The sequence below is a fragment of the Hippoglossus hippoglossus genome, chromosome 23 (genome assembly GCF_009819705.1).
Source record: "Hippoglossus hippoglossus isolate fHipHip1 chromosome 23, fHipHip1.pri, whole genome shotgun sequence".
Lineage (NCBI taxonomy): Eukaryota > Metazoa > Chordata > Actinopteri > Pleuronectiformes > Pleuronectidae > Hippoglossus > Hippoglossus hippoglossus.
In genome coordinates, this window is record NC_047173.1 from 13514828 (window position 1) to 13528073 (window position 13246).

The 13246-nt window shown below is 42.3% G+C and overlaps 1 protein-coding gene and 1 long non-coding RNA gene across 7 annotated transcripts in view; one reads left to right on the plus strand and one right to left on the minus strand.

The window, feature by feature from the left end:
* anks1b (ankyrin repeat and sterile alpha motif domain containing 1B) overlaps positions 1-13246 on the minus strand; it is a 163369-nt gene that overhangs the window by 23495 nt on the left and 126628 nt on the right. For 5 of the 6 annotated variants that reach the window (XM_034579033.1, XM_034579029.1, XM_034579028.1 and 2 more), the window contains 2 exons: positions 12364-12462; positions 10490-10642 (listed from right to left, as the gene is read on the minus strand). In XM_034579033.1, coding sequence (XP_034434924.1) covers positions 10490-10642; positions 12364-12462 — 252 coding nt within the window. Of the gene's footprint in view, positions 1-2119; positions 2441-10489; positions 10643-12363; positions 12463-13246 lie in introns of those variants that run through there. The other variant, XM_034579032.1, reaches the window with a different exon arrangement.
* Positions 706-2190, plus strand: LOC117757679. The gene is made up of 3 exons (XR_004613183.1): positions 706-1480; positions 1588-1806; positions 2084-2190. It is a non-coding gene; the product is annotated as an uncharacterized LOC117757679 (long non-coding RNA).

Sequence of the window (13246 nt, forward strand, 5' to 3'; positions counted from 1 at the left end):
ATTTTTCGAGCCCGACTGATTTATCTTATTTGAATTAGCTGATCATAAATCTTCTCATATCAGCCTTTCACGGACATATCAGTCAATATACGCAGATACAAAAAAACGTTTGTTTTACAGAATAAACGACGTAGAAAAGATGCACTTACAAAACACATATTTTCTGAATTCAAGTTTTATATATTTGCTTGTATTGTTCTTTTCATTTGTAGTTATCTTTATAGTTAAACTATAAAAAATGTACATTTCAGGTACATTTCCTTCTCATACAGGTTTGATAACAAAGGAATTATCGCCCATTTTGTTTCTAACATTTCATTCTTGTATCTGCACCAGTGTAAGTATTGGATTTTTTATCGGCTCAAGTAATTTTTTCGTGAATTATAGCTTAAAATCTAGTTGACATTGATATACAACTATTTCACCACTTAAATCTAAATGGGTCAGATATCAACAAGCTAAGGTTCAATTAACTATCACTAACAGCAGTTAACTAATAACTAACCTCTACCCAACAACTACTTTGTTTTCATACTGACTAAGAGCTGGTGCAACAGGCTCCTCATCTGTATCAGATAAGGCACACACATGTTTACACACAAAGACATGTGTGCACCTCGGCCACTTTAGGTAATTAGGTCAAATGTTTCCGATGAAAACAAGAGATCCGCTGATTTACAGTCTGTGTAGGCGTCTGTCACGTCTCCTGTCGTGTGACCCACTTCACTCCCAGAATAATATGTCAACACTTTGAAAGTAAACCGTCCCGTCCTCACGTCGGCGACTGACGGGTGTAAAATAAAAGTGTCCCTGCAATGAATCACCCTTACTTCTAAGAAATGAATAAATAAATGAATAAAACAAGTTGTGTTTTCTGAAAATGACGTAGTTACACCGGCGACTGTAAAAGCCCGTATCACACAAACGTCCTTCACAGGATCATCCATCAGGCTCTGCTTTCTGCCTCCTGAATAACGCCGGCCAGTGAAGAGGAATCTGTCGCCGCGGTGACAGTTCCATGAGCAGGAGGCTGGATTATGATTGATGGAGCGTCGTCTGAGGTAAACAGCATCTGGGAGGATTTCCAACTCAATCTTTGTGTTTGTCCAGCTCCCTCCTCAGCTGCTGCGAGAAGGAACATACTTGTCCTCTGCTCAGTCCTGCTGGGACCTGTCTCCTTCTTTCCCACTTTTTTGGGTCTTGCACAATCGCGGTTGCCTTCTATCCCTTCATCGTTTTTTTAAGAAAACAAGTTCACACAAGCGAGCAATTATTAACTTATCATCTGGGCGGTGGACAAATGTTAGAAGCTTTCAACTGGAAGTTATAGTAGAAAAATATTATGATCGCTGCTTTACGAGGAAAGTGGGGCGAGGACATTAAAAGTTTGAAACCTGAAAAGATCTCTCTCTCTCTCTTAAGGTACTATGTTGTTTCTCTCGTCCCAGATTTGACTTCTCTCTCCATCTTCTCGGAGAACGTAAGTGCATGCAAATGAGATTGGGACAAATTAGGGCAGCAATTGGATTTCAGTGGATTTAAGTGCAGTAGTAATACATCAGCTATTTTTGCCTCTTTTCCCCTCAGCTTCACTTGACTCACTCTGGAACCAGGGACTGGATTTAGCTTGTGGTGCTGACACCCGACTCGGGGAAAGTCGTACATGACAATAAACGTGGTCCGGTCTCGGGATGATGGCTCAGATTGAATAGATGTTCAAGAAAAACCAAAGACGACACGTGAAAAACAGGCTGAACAGATTCCTCAGCATCAGATCAGAGAAAAGCTACTTCATTTTCAGCGAAGGTATAAATAATTTAATATGCCTCCCTTTGTTTCTCTGCAGCAAACTTGTGTTTAATCAAAGACGAATGAATTCTTCAACACTGAGCTCCGAGAAAAGACACCTACACACGAAATGCATAAAAAAAACCTTAATCTCCAACTCCTGCACACACACACACACACACATTGCCCTGCAGAGTATCAGCTGTAAAGATGCATGACTAAAGCAGCAAGTGAAAAACAATCAGCTCTCATCATCGCATCCCTTCCCTCTTTTTTTACATCTCTCGTTTTACAGCTCTCCCTCTTCTCCTCCATTCCACTCCAGACTTACCTCAACCAAGACGGGACTAATTCCAAATGAAAGGTTGAGAAGTCAGTTCCTCTCCTGCAGTCTTTTTTTTTTTTTTCTCCTCTCTCTCTCTCTTCTTCTCTCCAAGACAAGTGTTTCTCCTTCCTCCTGCCTGTCGTCTTCTCCTCCAACGCTCTCCTGACTTCACTCCTCTCGTCTTCTCCTCTCCACCACCACCAGCTTTTGACTCCCTCCTCTCTCACACTCACTCCGTCTGCAGATTTCAGGCGCTCACCAACTCCTCCTCTTCCCTCAGCTTGCGGCATCCAGACTACATCTCCTACATGTCTCTGCTTGAGCGCTCTCTCTCTCTCTCTCTCTCTCCCTCCCTCTCCCTCCCTCCCTCCACACACACTCCCTCTCTCTCTCTGCCTGCTCTCTCTCTCTCACTCTCTCTCTACCCAGCTTACATTTCCCCTCCTCCTCCTCTCCATCTCGTCACTATGGAGACACTGGGCTTGTACAGGCTCACAATACGTGCGTTTGTGTGTTGCGTTAGTTGAGAGAGTTCAACAGCAGCAGAATCTTCGATATAATAAAACATAAATGTATATTTCAACCAAAACATTTAATAAATACGTTTATTCTAATGTCTGAATGACTGATTAGCAGCTGGTTTGAAAACACCAAGAACAAAGATTGAAAACAGAGGAAAAGCAGCTAGCGTTTGTCAATCCAGGCTAACAGTGCCCACTGGTTACCTAGCAACCTCGTGATCGGACAAGACTACTAATTGACAACTGATTGTTCGACCACACAAAAAAAACCCACAACTTGTTTTGTTGTTCTTGTGTTTACTTTTTGTACAGATTAAACAAACTAAATACAAGTTGCGGCAACGTGTACTTTGGACAGACCAAGGCTAGCTGCTTCCCACAGTCGTTATGCTAAGCTAAGCTAAAAAAGCAGCTGGCTGTAGTTTCCTATTTACGACACAGACGTGAGGGTGGTATCAATACTTTCATCAAACTTTAATTGTTTAGAAAATATACTGAATTAATTGATTTTTAGGTTCAGGAATCGTTAAATTTCTCCTCCCATGTTTTTATATACACAAGCTTTAATGACCATAGAACCACATACTAACTCAATTCAGAGGACGCGTTCTACTCGGCCCACGGAGACGCCTCCTTGTGGGCTACATAGAAACCACAGGCCGAACCGAAATGAGATCGTCTGGTCTCCAGAGTCTTTCCACGATTGACATCACCATCTGGTCCCGCCTTACTGCTGTTGCCTAGCAACGGAGCTCAGGTTGAACCTGACAAGAAAGTTTTAATGCTCCTTGGTTTTTTTTTTTTATTACATGAAGTGTTAGCTGTTCGGTTGAGTCGAAGCATGAAACGTCTTGTCGCTTGTCGGCGCCTCTTTGAGGAACAGTTTGTCACTGAAGTGCTATGAATGCTGGGATATGTTGGGCTGGACAGGATCCACCCGTCAGATTGGCTTGGTTGGCTGCAGCCTCCGAAGGAAGACGCAGCTGGAGTCTAATGCAGCTGCTTGTCTTTCATATTCAACCAGGAGTGTTTTTAAAATATATGATTTATTAGAACCCTCTATTCCTGTGTTTGATCGCCATAAATGGAAAGTGAAAAGAGCAAGACGGGAAATGACCAGCAGCGTCCCGAGCTGGATGAACCCAGGACATTGTGGTTGTTGGTCATTGCCCTAACCTCCACGTCGCCATGGCAACCATCCTCAACCCAGGAGATTTTGATGCTGATCCAAGTCTTGGACGTGCCCCAACTGTAATTCAACTCTCATTTTCTCAGTAGAAAACAAATGGGACATTTACTTTGTAAAACACGTACCGATGCCCAAGCTGCAGCCTCCACTTTCCAACTCCATGTCATTAGGCTTTATTGTGCTCGCATATTTTTGTTCAGCTCCAGACAAGTTTAGACATCTGGCAGGAAACGGCTCGGAGCGAACCGACTCCCATTTATCTGATCCGAATGAGTCAATGTTCCTTTAGGCCTCATTTGCTTTGAGATCGTCACCGAGGAGTTTCGTGCAACATACGGATACGTGCACAACATTCAACCACAACAACCTGATTAACTCATCTCGGTACGAAATTTTAAATGTTTGACGTCAGAATCTAGCTACAACAACACCAGTGTTTGTGTGTGTTTATGTTTGGTGCTTTATATTAATCATGTGCTTATTATTAGAGTTTATATTTACACGCCTGAGTGTCAGATGAATGAAATCCAACCCACAAAGCTTGACGTCATTCAGACTATTTCTGTCTTGACAGGCATCTACGTATGTGATCCTCAGGAAATATCTTTGCAGAACAAACTCTTTAGTCTCCGATGATTCACAAATTAAGCATAAATTTGATTTAAACAAAAAGCATAACCACTGAATTCTTAATCATTTGGGATTTAAAGGAAATCAAATGGGTCTATTACTGATTTCACCGACTATAACACGTGATTGGTTCATCGCTAATTGGGCTTCGATGGGGTTTATGATACATCCGTGTTCACACTGCTGAATGTTTAAATGATCTTAATGCATCTGAGGTGTGACCACTGGTGAACGTGTCAAACAAGACACACGTTAACACCAAGTATGAACTGGGCCATCGATCCTCCGTCGTTAGCGAGTGAAGCTGTTGACTGTGAAGCAGCAACTCCGCCTCTAAAGTAGAACAAGTGAGCCACAGGTTCATGATGTGCTTTGGGGGGGGGTCACACACATTCTCTCCTGACACCTCCCACACCATCTCCTGCACGGCGAGCGCTACAACAGGAAGTGCAAACGCCAAATAAGGCTGCAGGAGAGCGATCTCGGCCAGCAGAGACGGTGAAGTACACTGCAGTCCTGAGGCACATCCACCCACACTGGAATTAACACCAGCTACTACTCACTCGCCTTTTCACACAATCTGTATGTGAACGTACTTTATCCTCATGTTAGGACACGTATGAAATGAAAAGAGGGTGTGACGGCGCGATTAGACGTGTTTTTGGTGTGAAAACTGAACTAAATAACAGAAGTGTGGATGCGTGTGTGTGTGTGTGTGTGTGTGTGTGTCTGTAGGTTCTATTGTACAATGTATAGGATTGATCCTGCAGTGTCTAACGAAGGCAGGAACCATCTGGTGTTGGGATGTGAGACAATCTGTCCATTTGGAGAGGTGACAAGGAAGGTGATAAATACAGGAACATCACACACACACACACACACACACACACACACACACACACACACACACACACACACACACACACACACACACACACACACACACACACACACACACACACACACACACACACACACACACACACGGAGGGAGAGAGAGAGAATTTTGAATAATGTCAGGAAAAGGCAAATCCAGCAAACACACACACATTCCAATTCATTTATACCAAGTGCACATATCTCTCGTCTCTATGGTAACTAGTAGCCGCCATGGCAACCGAGTACACGTGGTAAAAGAAAGGCTGAACTCTCATGACTGTCCTCAATTTATTTTGGACCCCTCATACAGTTACACAAACATATTTATGCACGCACACACAGAAAGTTTGTGTGTGTGCATTTTGAGGTTTTCGGGACAGATTCCCATTCTGTGTGTGTCTGTTTGTGTGTGTGTACTTCCTGAAATGGCATGCTGTATTAACTAGGAGAATGCAGAGACAAGTTGAGCCCTGTAGGTGAGTCACACACACACACACAGACAGACACAATGTGAACACACACACCAGCAGGTCGTCACACGTAAGAGACCAGAATGATGTCTTCACTCCAGTTCAACAGGGTTCAGCTTCTCCTACAAACCACATACCATACATGTCGATAGAGAGTTTCGCAAATATTCTTTCCAGACAACTGACTATTGGATCAATATCTCAAATGGGTTTAGGTCAGTGATGGGGCGTCAGGAAACTTCGCGAGAGGTTAAGAGATTATTTGCAAACAACTCACAATTAGAAGTATCTGTCAGGAAAACACATACTTTGTTACACATGAACTAAATCCTGTGAACTCTGTCGGTCACCTATTTGTTTTTCTACCCCCGGGAACAGAAGCTACCATTTGTTGCAGGTACCGCAGACGTGATTTGTCAGTGACTGAAAAGCGTCGACTGAACAAGGAGGAGAAATCAGACAGAAAACATCGTGCGGCTGCGGCAACAGGAGATATTTTGCACTTGAAGCAGATATTCAGGGACAAGTTATAGACAACAGAATGTGCAACGTGCAAACTGTACCTGGGAACATTTCAAATAAAAGGAAGAAAGACATCAAACTTATGTAATTAGTCTCAGGGACGAGCATCTGGATCAAAGCTGCTTTGTGTGATGAAGTGATTAAGTGTCTGTCGACTATCAACTGCACTTGAGAGCGAATTAGCACAAGAAGATATTCAGCTGTATTATGATATAAATTGCTTTGGAAAGAGTTCAGTCATTTTCTTTATAGACTAAGAGAATAAAGTAAACGCAAAGACCAGATCCTCGGACCTGAAGACAAACACACAGGTGAACCAGGGACAAACAGCCTCCTCTGATATCAGGCTCCACTCAGCGAAAGGACGATGTCCCTGGAGGAGCAGAAACTATCTGAGCTCCACTGTCCTGAACGAGACTTTTTCCTAAATGAAATCCGTTTTTCTAATTGCCTCGCTCTGGGTTCTCTGAGGTGGTCTGACTGAACCAAAAGGCAACAGCGCCACCATGTGGATACGACAGGACACAACTGTAAGTGATCGCTGCACTGCAGGGAAATGAATATGTAAATCAGGGTCTGTTCATTTAGATTCCTCACACAAGAACAGTTATTATGATTGTAGGCATGGAAAGTTTTCATCTGCAGTTTCACCATCTTTGTGGCAAACTTCAAAATCCGAACTCCTTCATGAGTTTATTCATTTCTACGAGTGCGTCATGCACATTATGAGCTCAGACTAAAACAGGATTACAAGATAGATAGATAGATAGATGGATAGATTATAATATGATGTTTTTATAACATATATAAAAATATGATTTGAAAAATGTACTATCACACTTTTCAAGGTTTTAAAGACAGGTTTCTAACTATTAGGAAAAAACCTTAATTAAAATATTGAAATATCTTAAACTCTACCTTTATTTTACAAATCACGTCTTTTCTTTTGGCCAATAACGATGAATTGACCATCGGCCATCTCTAATATCAGCGTTAGTGTTTAGTGTTCATGTTTTATAATGAGTCTTTTCAGTGTCGGATGAGATCACGTCCTCTGAAGTGAGAAGCTCCGACTCTGACAGTAAATTATTTGTGCGACTTCAGACGTCACCAGGAGACTCACACAAACACACAATACTACATTTACACTCATCTGACATGAAGGACTGGAAGGAAAAACTCAATTATGAAGCTCTAACCATCACATGCATATTTTTATAAAGAAATTACGCAAAGATTAATTGGCTGTCAATCTACTGATATATTCAATTTAGCACTTAATGCTGTATAGATATCATCCTACAGGTGGAGGTACATTAGTACATTCACTGGACTGTGTGACCGTTTTATAATAATGAATTCATATAAATATTAATTGAATAATTTAAAACTCATTCTGATTTAGATTTAATGAGTTTTCATTTCAGGTCTTGAGGCTTTAGATTCCTAATTTACTATACAAGGCTTTTTTTTTTACACTGACATGTCACAACTGTCACATGAATAATTGAATATACATATCAGAAATTTTAACTGTATATATCTCTCACACACACACACACACACACACACACACACACACACACACACACACACACACACACACACACACACACACACACACACGCCCTCTGTCTGCGGTGTATTGTGTGTGTGTGTGAGTGTAGACAGCAAGGATTAAAAGGTGTTTTGAGAATGTTAATCCCACAGCAACAGGACAGCACAATATGTGTCCCATCAAAAGGAGACAAACACACACACACTCACAGACACACACACACACTTGTATCCATCTATTTTAAAGTGCTCTAACAATCCCTGCCACTCCTCCAGTCTCCTCAGACTGTTGCCCATAGCGATTATCTGGTCATTACATGAAAGCAGTGGACAAAGTCTATTTTTAAGACTCCTCCTCCTCTTTATCTGCCCCCCTCCACCTCTCTCTCTCTCTCTCTGTGTCGCTTTAATTTGTTCCTCCACAAAAATATCTCACCCCACCATCTCTCCACACACACTCGCACACCTCTCTCAGGTGCATTAGTGACCTCTCCATCACCCCAGAGACTACTTCAGAGACAGTGTGCTGCTGCAGTGCTGCACAGTCATTACAGAACAGCCTGTACACCAGACAGACACACACACACACACACACACACACTCTCTCTCTCTCTCTCTCTCTTACTAGCATGATACGATCAATAAGAGCTGGGCAGATGAAAGAAATAGAACCTATAAAATAAACCAATGGAGCAAAAACATTTCTGTGTGGACCAGGCTTTGTGCATGAGGTAATTTTCATTTAGAAACAGGAAGTGGTTTTCCCCTGTTGCTGCAAATTGTCTGAAGTTGATTTAAGACTCCAAAAGTAGACATTAGTATGTGGACACACTCACTGTACATGTAGTGGACTTGTGCAGCCTCTTGTGGTGACAATCGGTTCTACACCTGTTTCTTTACTAACAGAGGTTGAATTGATTAATTAGGATAAACCAGGATGTTTTATATCTTATCCACATGCAGGTTCAAATTAAGGACTTAAGGTATCCATGATAAACAGAACCTTTAAAAAACAATATATATATCCTTCTTTCTTTCTTTCTATCTCTCTCTCTCTCTCGATCTATCTAAGAACATTTAAAAACATATAAAAACACATAAGCAAGTATTCACACGTTTCTATCTTGCATATGCATCCAGAAAAACACACACACACACACACACACACACACACACACACACACACACACACACACACACACACACACACACACACACTCACTCAAGCGCAGCATGTGGGTGGTATCCCCAGCGCTGTGAAACATCTTGCATCCCACATGCTTATATAACTCCCTCTCCACCTCCTCCAGCTGATCACTCATCACTTTATCACTTTATCCTCCACTGGGAAGGAAAAACATCCCCCCTCTCATCTCTCTCTATTCCCCCCCCCCCCCCTCTCTCTCTCATTGAAATCAGCTCATCGGGCGCCCCTCTGCATCCGAGCACGATTTCGTTTCCCTCTCGGAGCATCAAAGGGGCACAGCTCTGCCACGCGGCCGCTGCAGTAAATCCCGACTCTACTGAAGATTTAATGTTGGTGAGAAATTCAATCGCAAACCTTCAGCACTTGTGACAACACGGGAGCTCGAAAGTCAAACCTTGTTATCATCCACCTTTACTGACATTTACAGACGGGGAGATGCGATGAAGGGAAGCAGCTGTAAAAATGGTACATTGCAAAATTCAAGCTGCCGAACAAAGTGCAGCGAGATGAAGAGCTGCTGTGACACAAAGTCAAATACAGAAAAAAAAGATGTACGGTTATGATATAACAGCAAATACGGTCCTCCTCCCTTATTGTTTTCTCAGCACACATTACTGTAATGAGGAGAAATGTCTCATGGGCATTCTGTACCATTATAGCCTCAGCATCCTCCCACAGAGAAAAACCTTCACATGCACCTCAGCCTCACTTCGGACACACAGCCAGATGTGTGTGCAGATGTGCAGGAGACACACATTCACTCCGTCACACGAGTGAAGGACGAGGACTCAAAACGACAAACTCCACAGAGCCCCAGCTGGGACACACCGCCCCTCGTCACAAAGGGAAATTCTCCCCTATAACCTAATCATTTGAGATAAAACATGCTCTCTCTGCCTAAAGGTGGAAGAAAATCTATCCGTGGAGAAACATTGTTTGAAAAGAGGAAGTTGTAGACATCACATATTAACTTTGTTTAGAGGATCACGCTTGTTTTATTCTGTATTTTGCTTATTATCAACTGATTCACTAAAAAACACCAAAACTAAAACTCACCCATTACTTTTCTAATTCCCTACAATCCCCTGTTTTGTCCCTATAAATGTGAAAGTGTTTTTAGGGGAACGTTACATCACTGAATAATGCTTTTGTTTGGTACTATTTTCAGCCATGGTGTAATACACACATTGTGCTCTGGTGAGCGTTTCTGGCAGCAGGACACTGTACGTGGGATAAATTCAAAAAATAAACCACAGTGCTTTTACTCATTGTTATGAAGGAACGTGTCACTCCACAGATAAATCGCTGTTTAAAGTTACGGCTCCTAAACTGTAGAATATCACCTGTCACCTCCTGTTCAGAAGTTAAGGGAGGAGATAAAAAAACAAGTTCTAGACTCACATTGATGAGCTCGATCTCCCAGATCTTCTTGACGAGCTCCATGGACGTGTATCCGTTGATGAGAAAGGACTTGGTGTAGTCGCCGAGCTCCAACGACTCCAGCCACTCCGCCACCGACGTCGGGTTGTTGCCATCGTAACCCACAGGCCGCACCTTTGGTTCAGAGGAGATGGAGAGAAAGGTGAGGAATCCTGGACTTTTACCAGGGTGATGTGAAAACTACCGAACCGATTTTATTGAAACTTGGGGAAAAGGTGGACTATGGACCAAGAAACAAAACTGTACCTACCACTGATGTGTAGCTGTGTTAATGTGATGTGGCTTTAGGTACAAGGCTTGTTTGAATCTAAGGGGACCGTTGGTAGAAGTCTTTCTGTGTGTTCTCATAAATGCAGAGATACTGGAGTTGTTTTGCTGTTTCTCTGCCCATATGGTGCAGTCGCTCTGACCTGGAGCTCTGTAGCATAGACCAGCTGCTGTAGAACTCTGTACAAATACCACGATACAGCCTAAATAACTGTTTGTTATATAACCTGACAGCTGTTTATTCACATCATACTTGATTGCTGTGCTGCACTTTCTTCCCCATTTTCCTTCTTGACTCTGCCGCCACAGCCTCGGTTCTACATTCAACATTTATTGGATCTTCCTCAGTTCAGCGGGGGGTGCAGGAGCGAAGCGGCTACAGAGTTACAGAGCTGGAACCGAGTGGGTTTTACACAAAAAAATACTTCATGAATACATCCTGGCTGAATATTTTCATAGAGCAAACAGAAAGCTCACGTCTGGAAGAGCCAGAATAGGACGGAAACAGCAGGGGGGTGATCCCCCAAAAATACTTTCTGTGTTACGCGAATCCAGTTCATCACTCATTCACTTTTATTCTGACATTGGAAACAGCTTCAGAGAGTTTACGGTGCTTCAAACGAGAATCTCCACATCCGTCAGCTAAAGTTGAGCATTGCATACGTATGTGTGTGTGTGTGTGTGTGTGTGTGTGTGTGTGTGGGCAGACAAAAGTTAAAGGTAGAATTTTTTTACAGTATTTCTAAGAAGTTCCGTGTGGATGAGAGGAGGAAAGTGCTGAGTGGAGATCAAAGTTTTCTGGGTGCCTGCGTGAAACCTGCTTATCTCAGAGTTCAGAGTCTCTCTCCACAGTCAAACACCTTTGAAGTCACTTTCAGTCACACACACACACCCCCCCCCCACAGGTATTTGACCTTCCTAACACACATCAGCAGCCTGCACACAAACTGTCCTTCATATTATTCTAATATTAATTATTCTGACTCCTTTTTAGTTATTTTTACTGATAAAGCTGAAGTCTTCTTCTTCTTCTTCTTCTTGATAACCTCTAGCAGTTTCTTGTATACCACTACTACTTCTAATACTACTAATAATAATTATAACTACAATAATGCTAATAACTCAAATGTATATAGCTATAAAAAGAAGTCAACAGTGCAGAGGAGAGGAGCCGAGACATTTACAGATTCAAAACCAGCCAAAAGTATCTTAAGGTCACTTCTGTTTTACTGGGAGCAAGAGAAGCAAACAGGAGAGATGTGCTCAAATCCTTTGGTTTTAATTAATTCTCTGGCTGCAGCGCTGGAGGCTGTGATGTCGAGTGGTGCCGACTCTTTGGTGCCGTGTTCAAACTCAGCCTCAGACTCAGAGTTAAATTACACAGAAATATGGTAAGTAGAGAAAATCTTTGTACAGTTAGTTGGAGCTAAAATTGAAGATGTGCTCTTCGTCGAAATGGATAATCTTGGATAGTGAATTTACAACAATAAACCCAGACTAGAGAACTCGGCTGCGCTTCATGTCTGAGTGGTTCTTGTTGGGATTATGTGACTTTCTGTGGTACTGACCCGGGGCAGCAGCCGAATGGCCTGAAGGAGACGTTGTCTGTGGGCTGAGTTGAGGATCCCGATCTCCAGCAGGTCCTGGTCCTCCACCACGTTGCTGCCCTGCGGAGCAACAAAACAACAACCATGGTTACGGTCGGCTTCACGTAACATGACCTTTGTCGCATTTCTCGCACATTGTGTTAACAGCAGCTTAATACAATTAATACAAACAGGAAAAGTGGAAAAACACATTTAAATTCCTCAAACACTTCAACGTGGCGTCAATTTCTTTAACTTGTTATGTGTAAAGGAAACTACGTCACTGGTAGATATGGTAAAACATGCAAAGCCGCTGGTGTGGTCTCATTTCCATTAAGAACACCTTCGCTGTAACAGTATTATAAAGCAATGTTTGATTTGTATGATCCTAATAAAACCCTCCAGGCTTTTGGTGGATTTTATTTTGCCAATTCATTCTTTGGAAATGAGAGGGAGTAAAAATGTAAAATTCAAAGTTGATAATATTCCTTAAAAGGCCACTATCTTGTTCCCAAATCTTGTTAAGTTCTACATCCACATGCCAGCAAGGTCGTTACGTTGTCGAGACACTATGATCCAGAACTAAAGCAGATTTAGAGATGAGATAACAACGTGCAGATTAGTTGATGCACGTTCTGATGAAACCTGCCAGTGCAACTTAAAGTACTGCTCCAGTTTATTTCAATCAAACGATGAGGAAATAAAAACAGCTAGAGAACATGAGTGAAAACAGGAAAGTCATGAAACAAGCAGTTTTTTTTTTTTAAGACTAGCAGCCTGTAGGGGCATCATGCCGACTTCACCTTTAATTAATCCGATGGGAAACTTTAAGAGACCTATCAGTCATCCCCGCCCCAGAGAGACA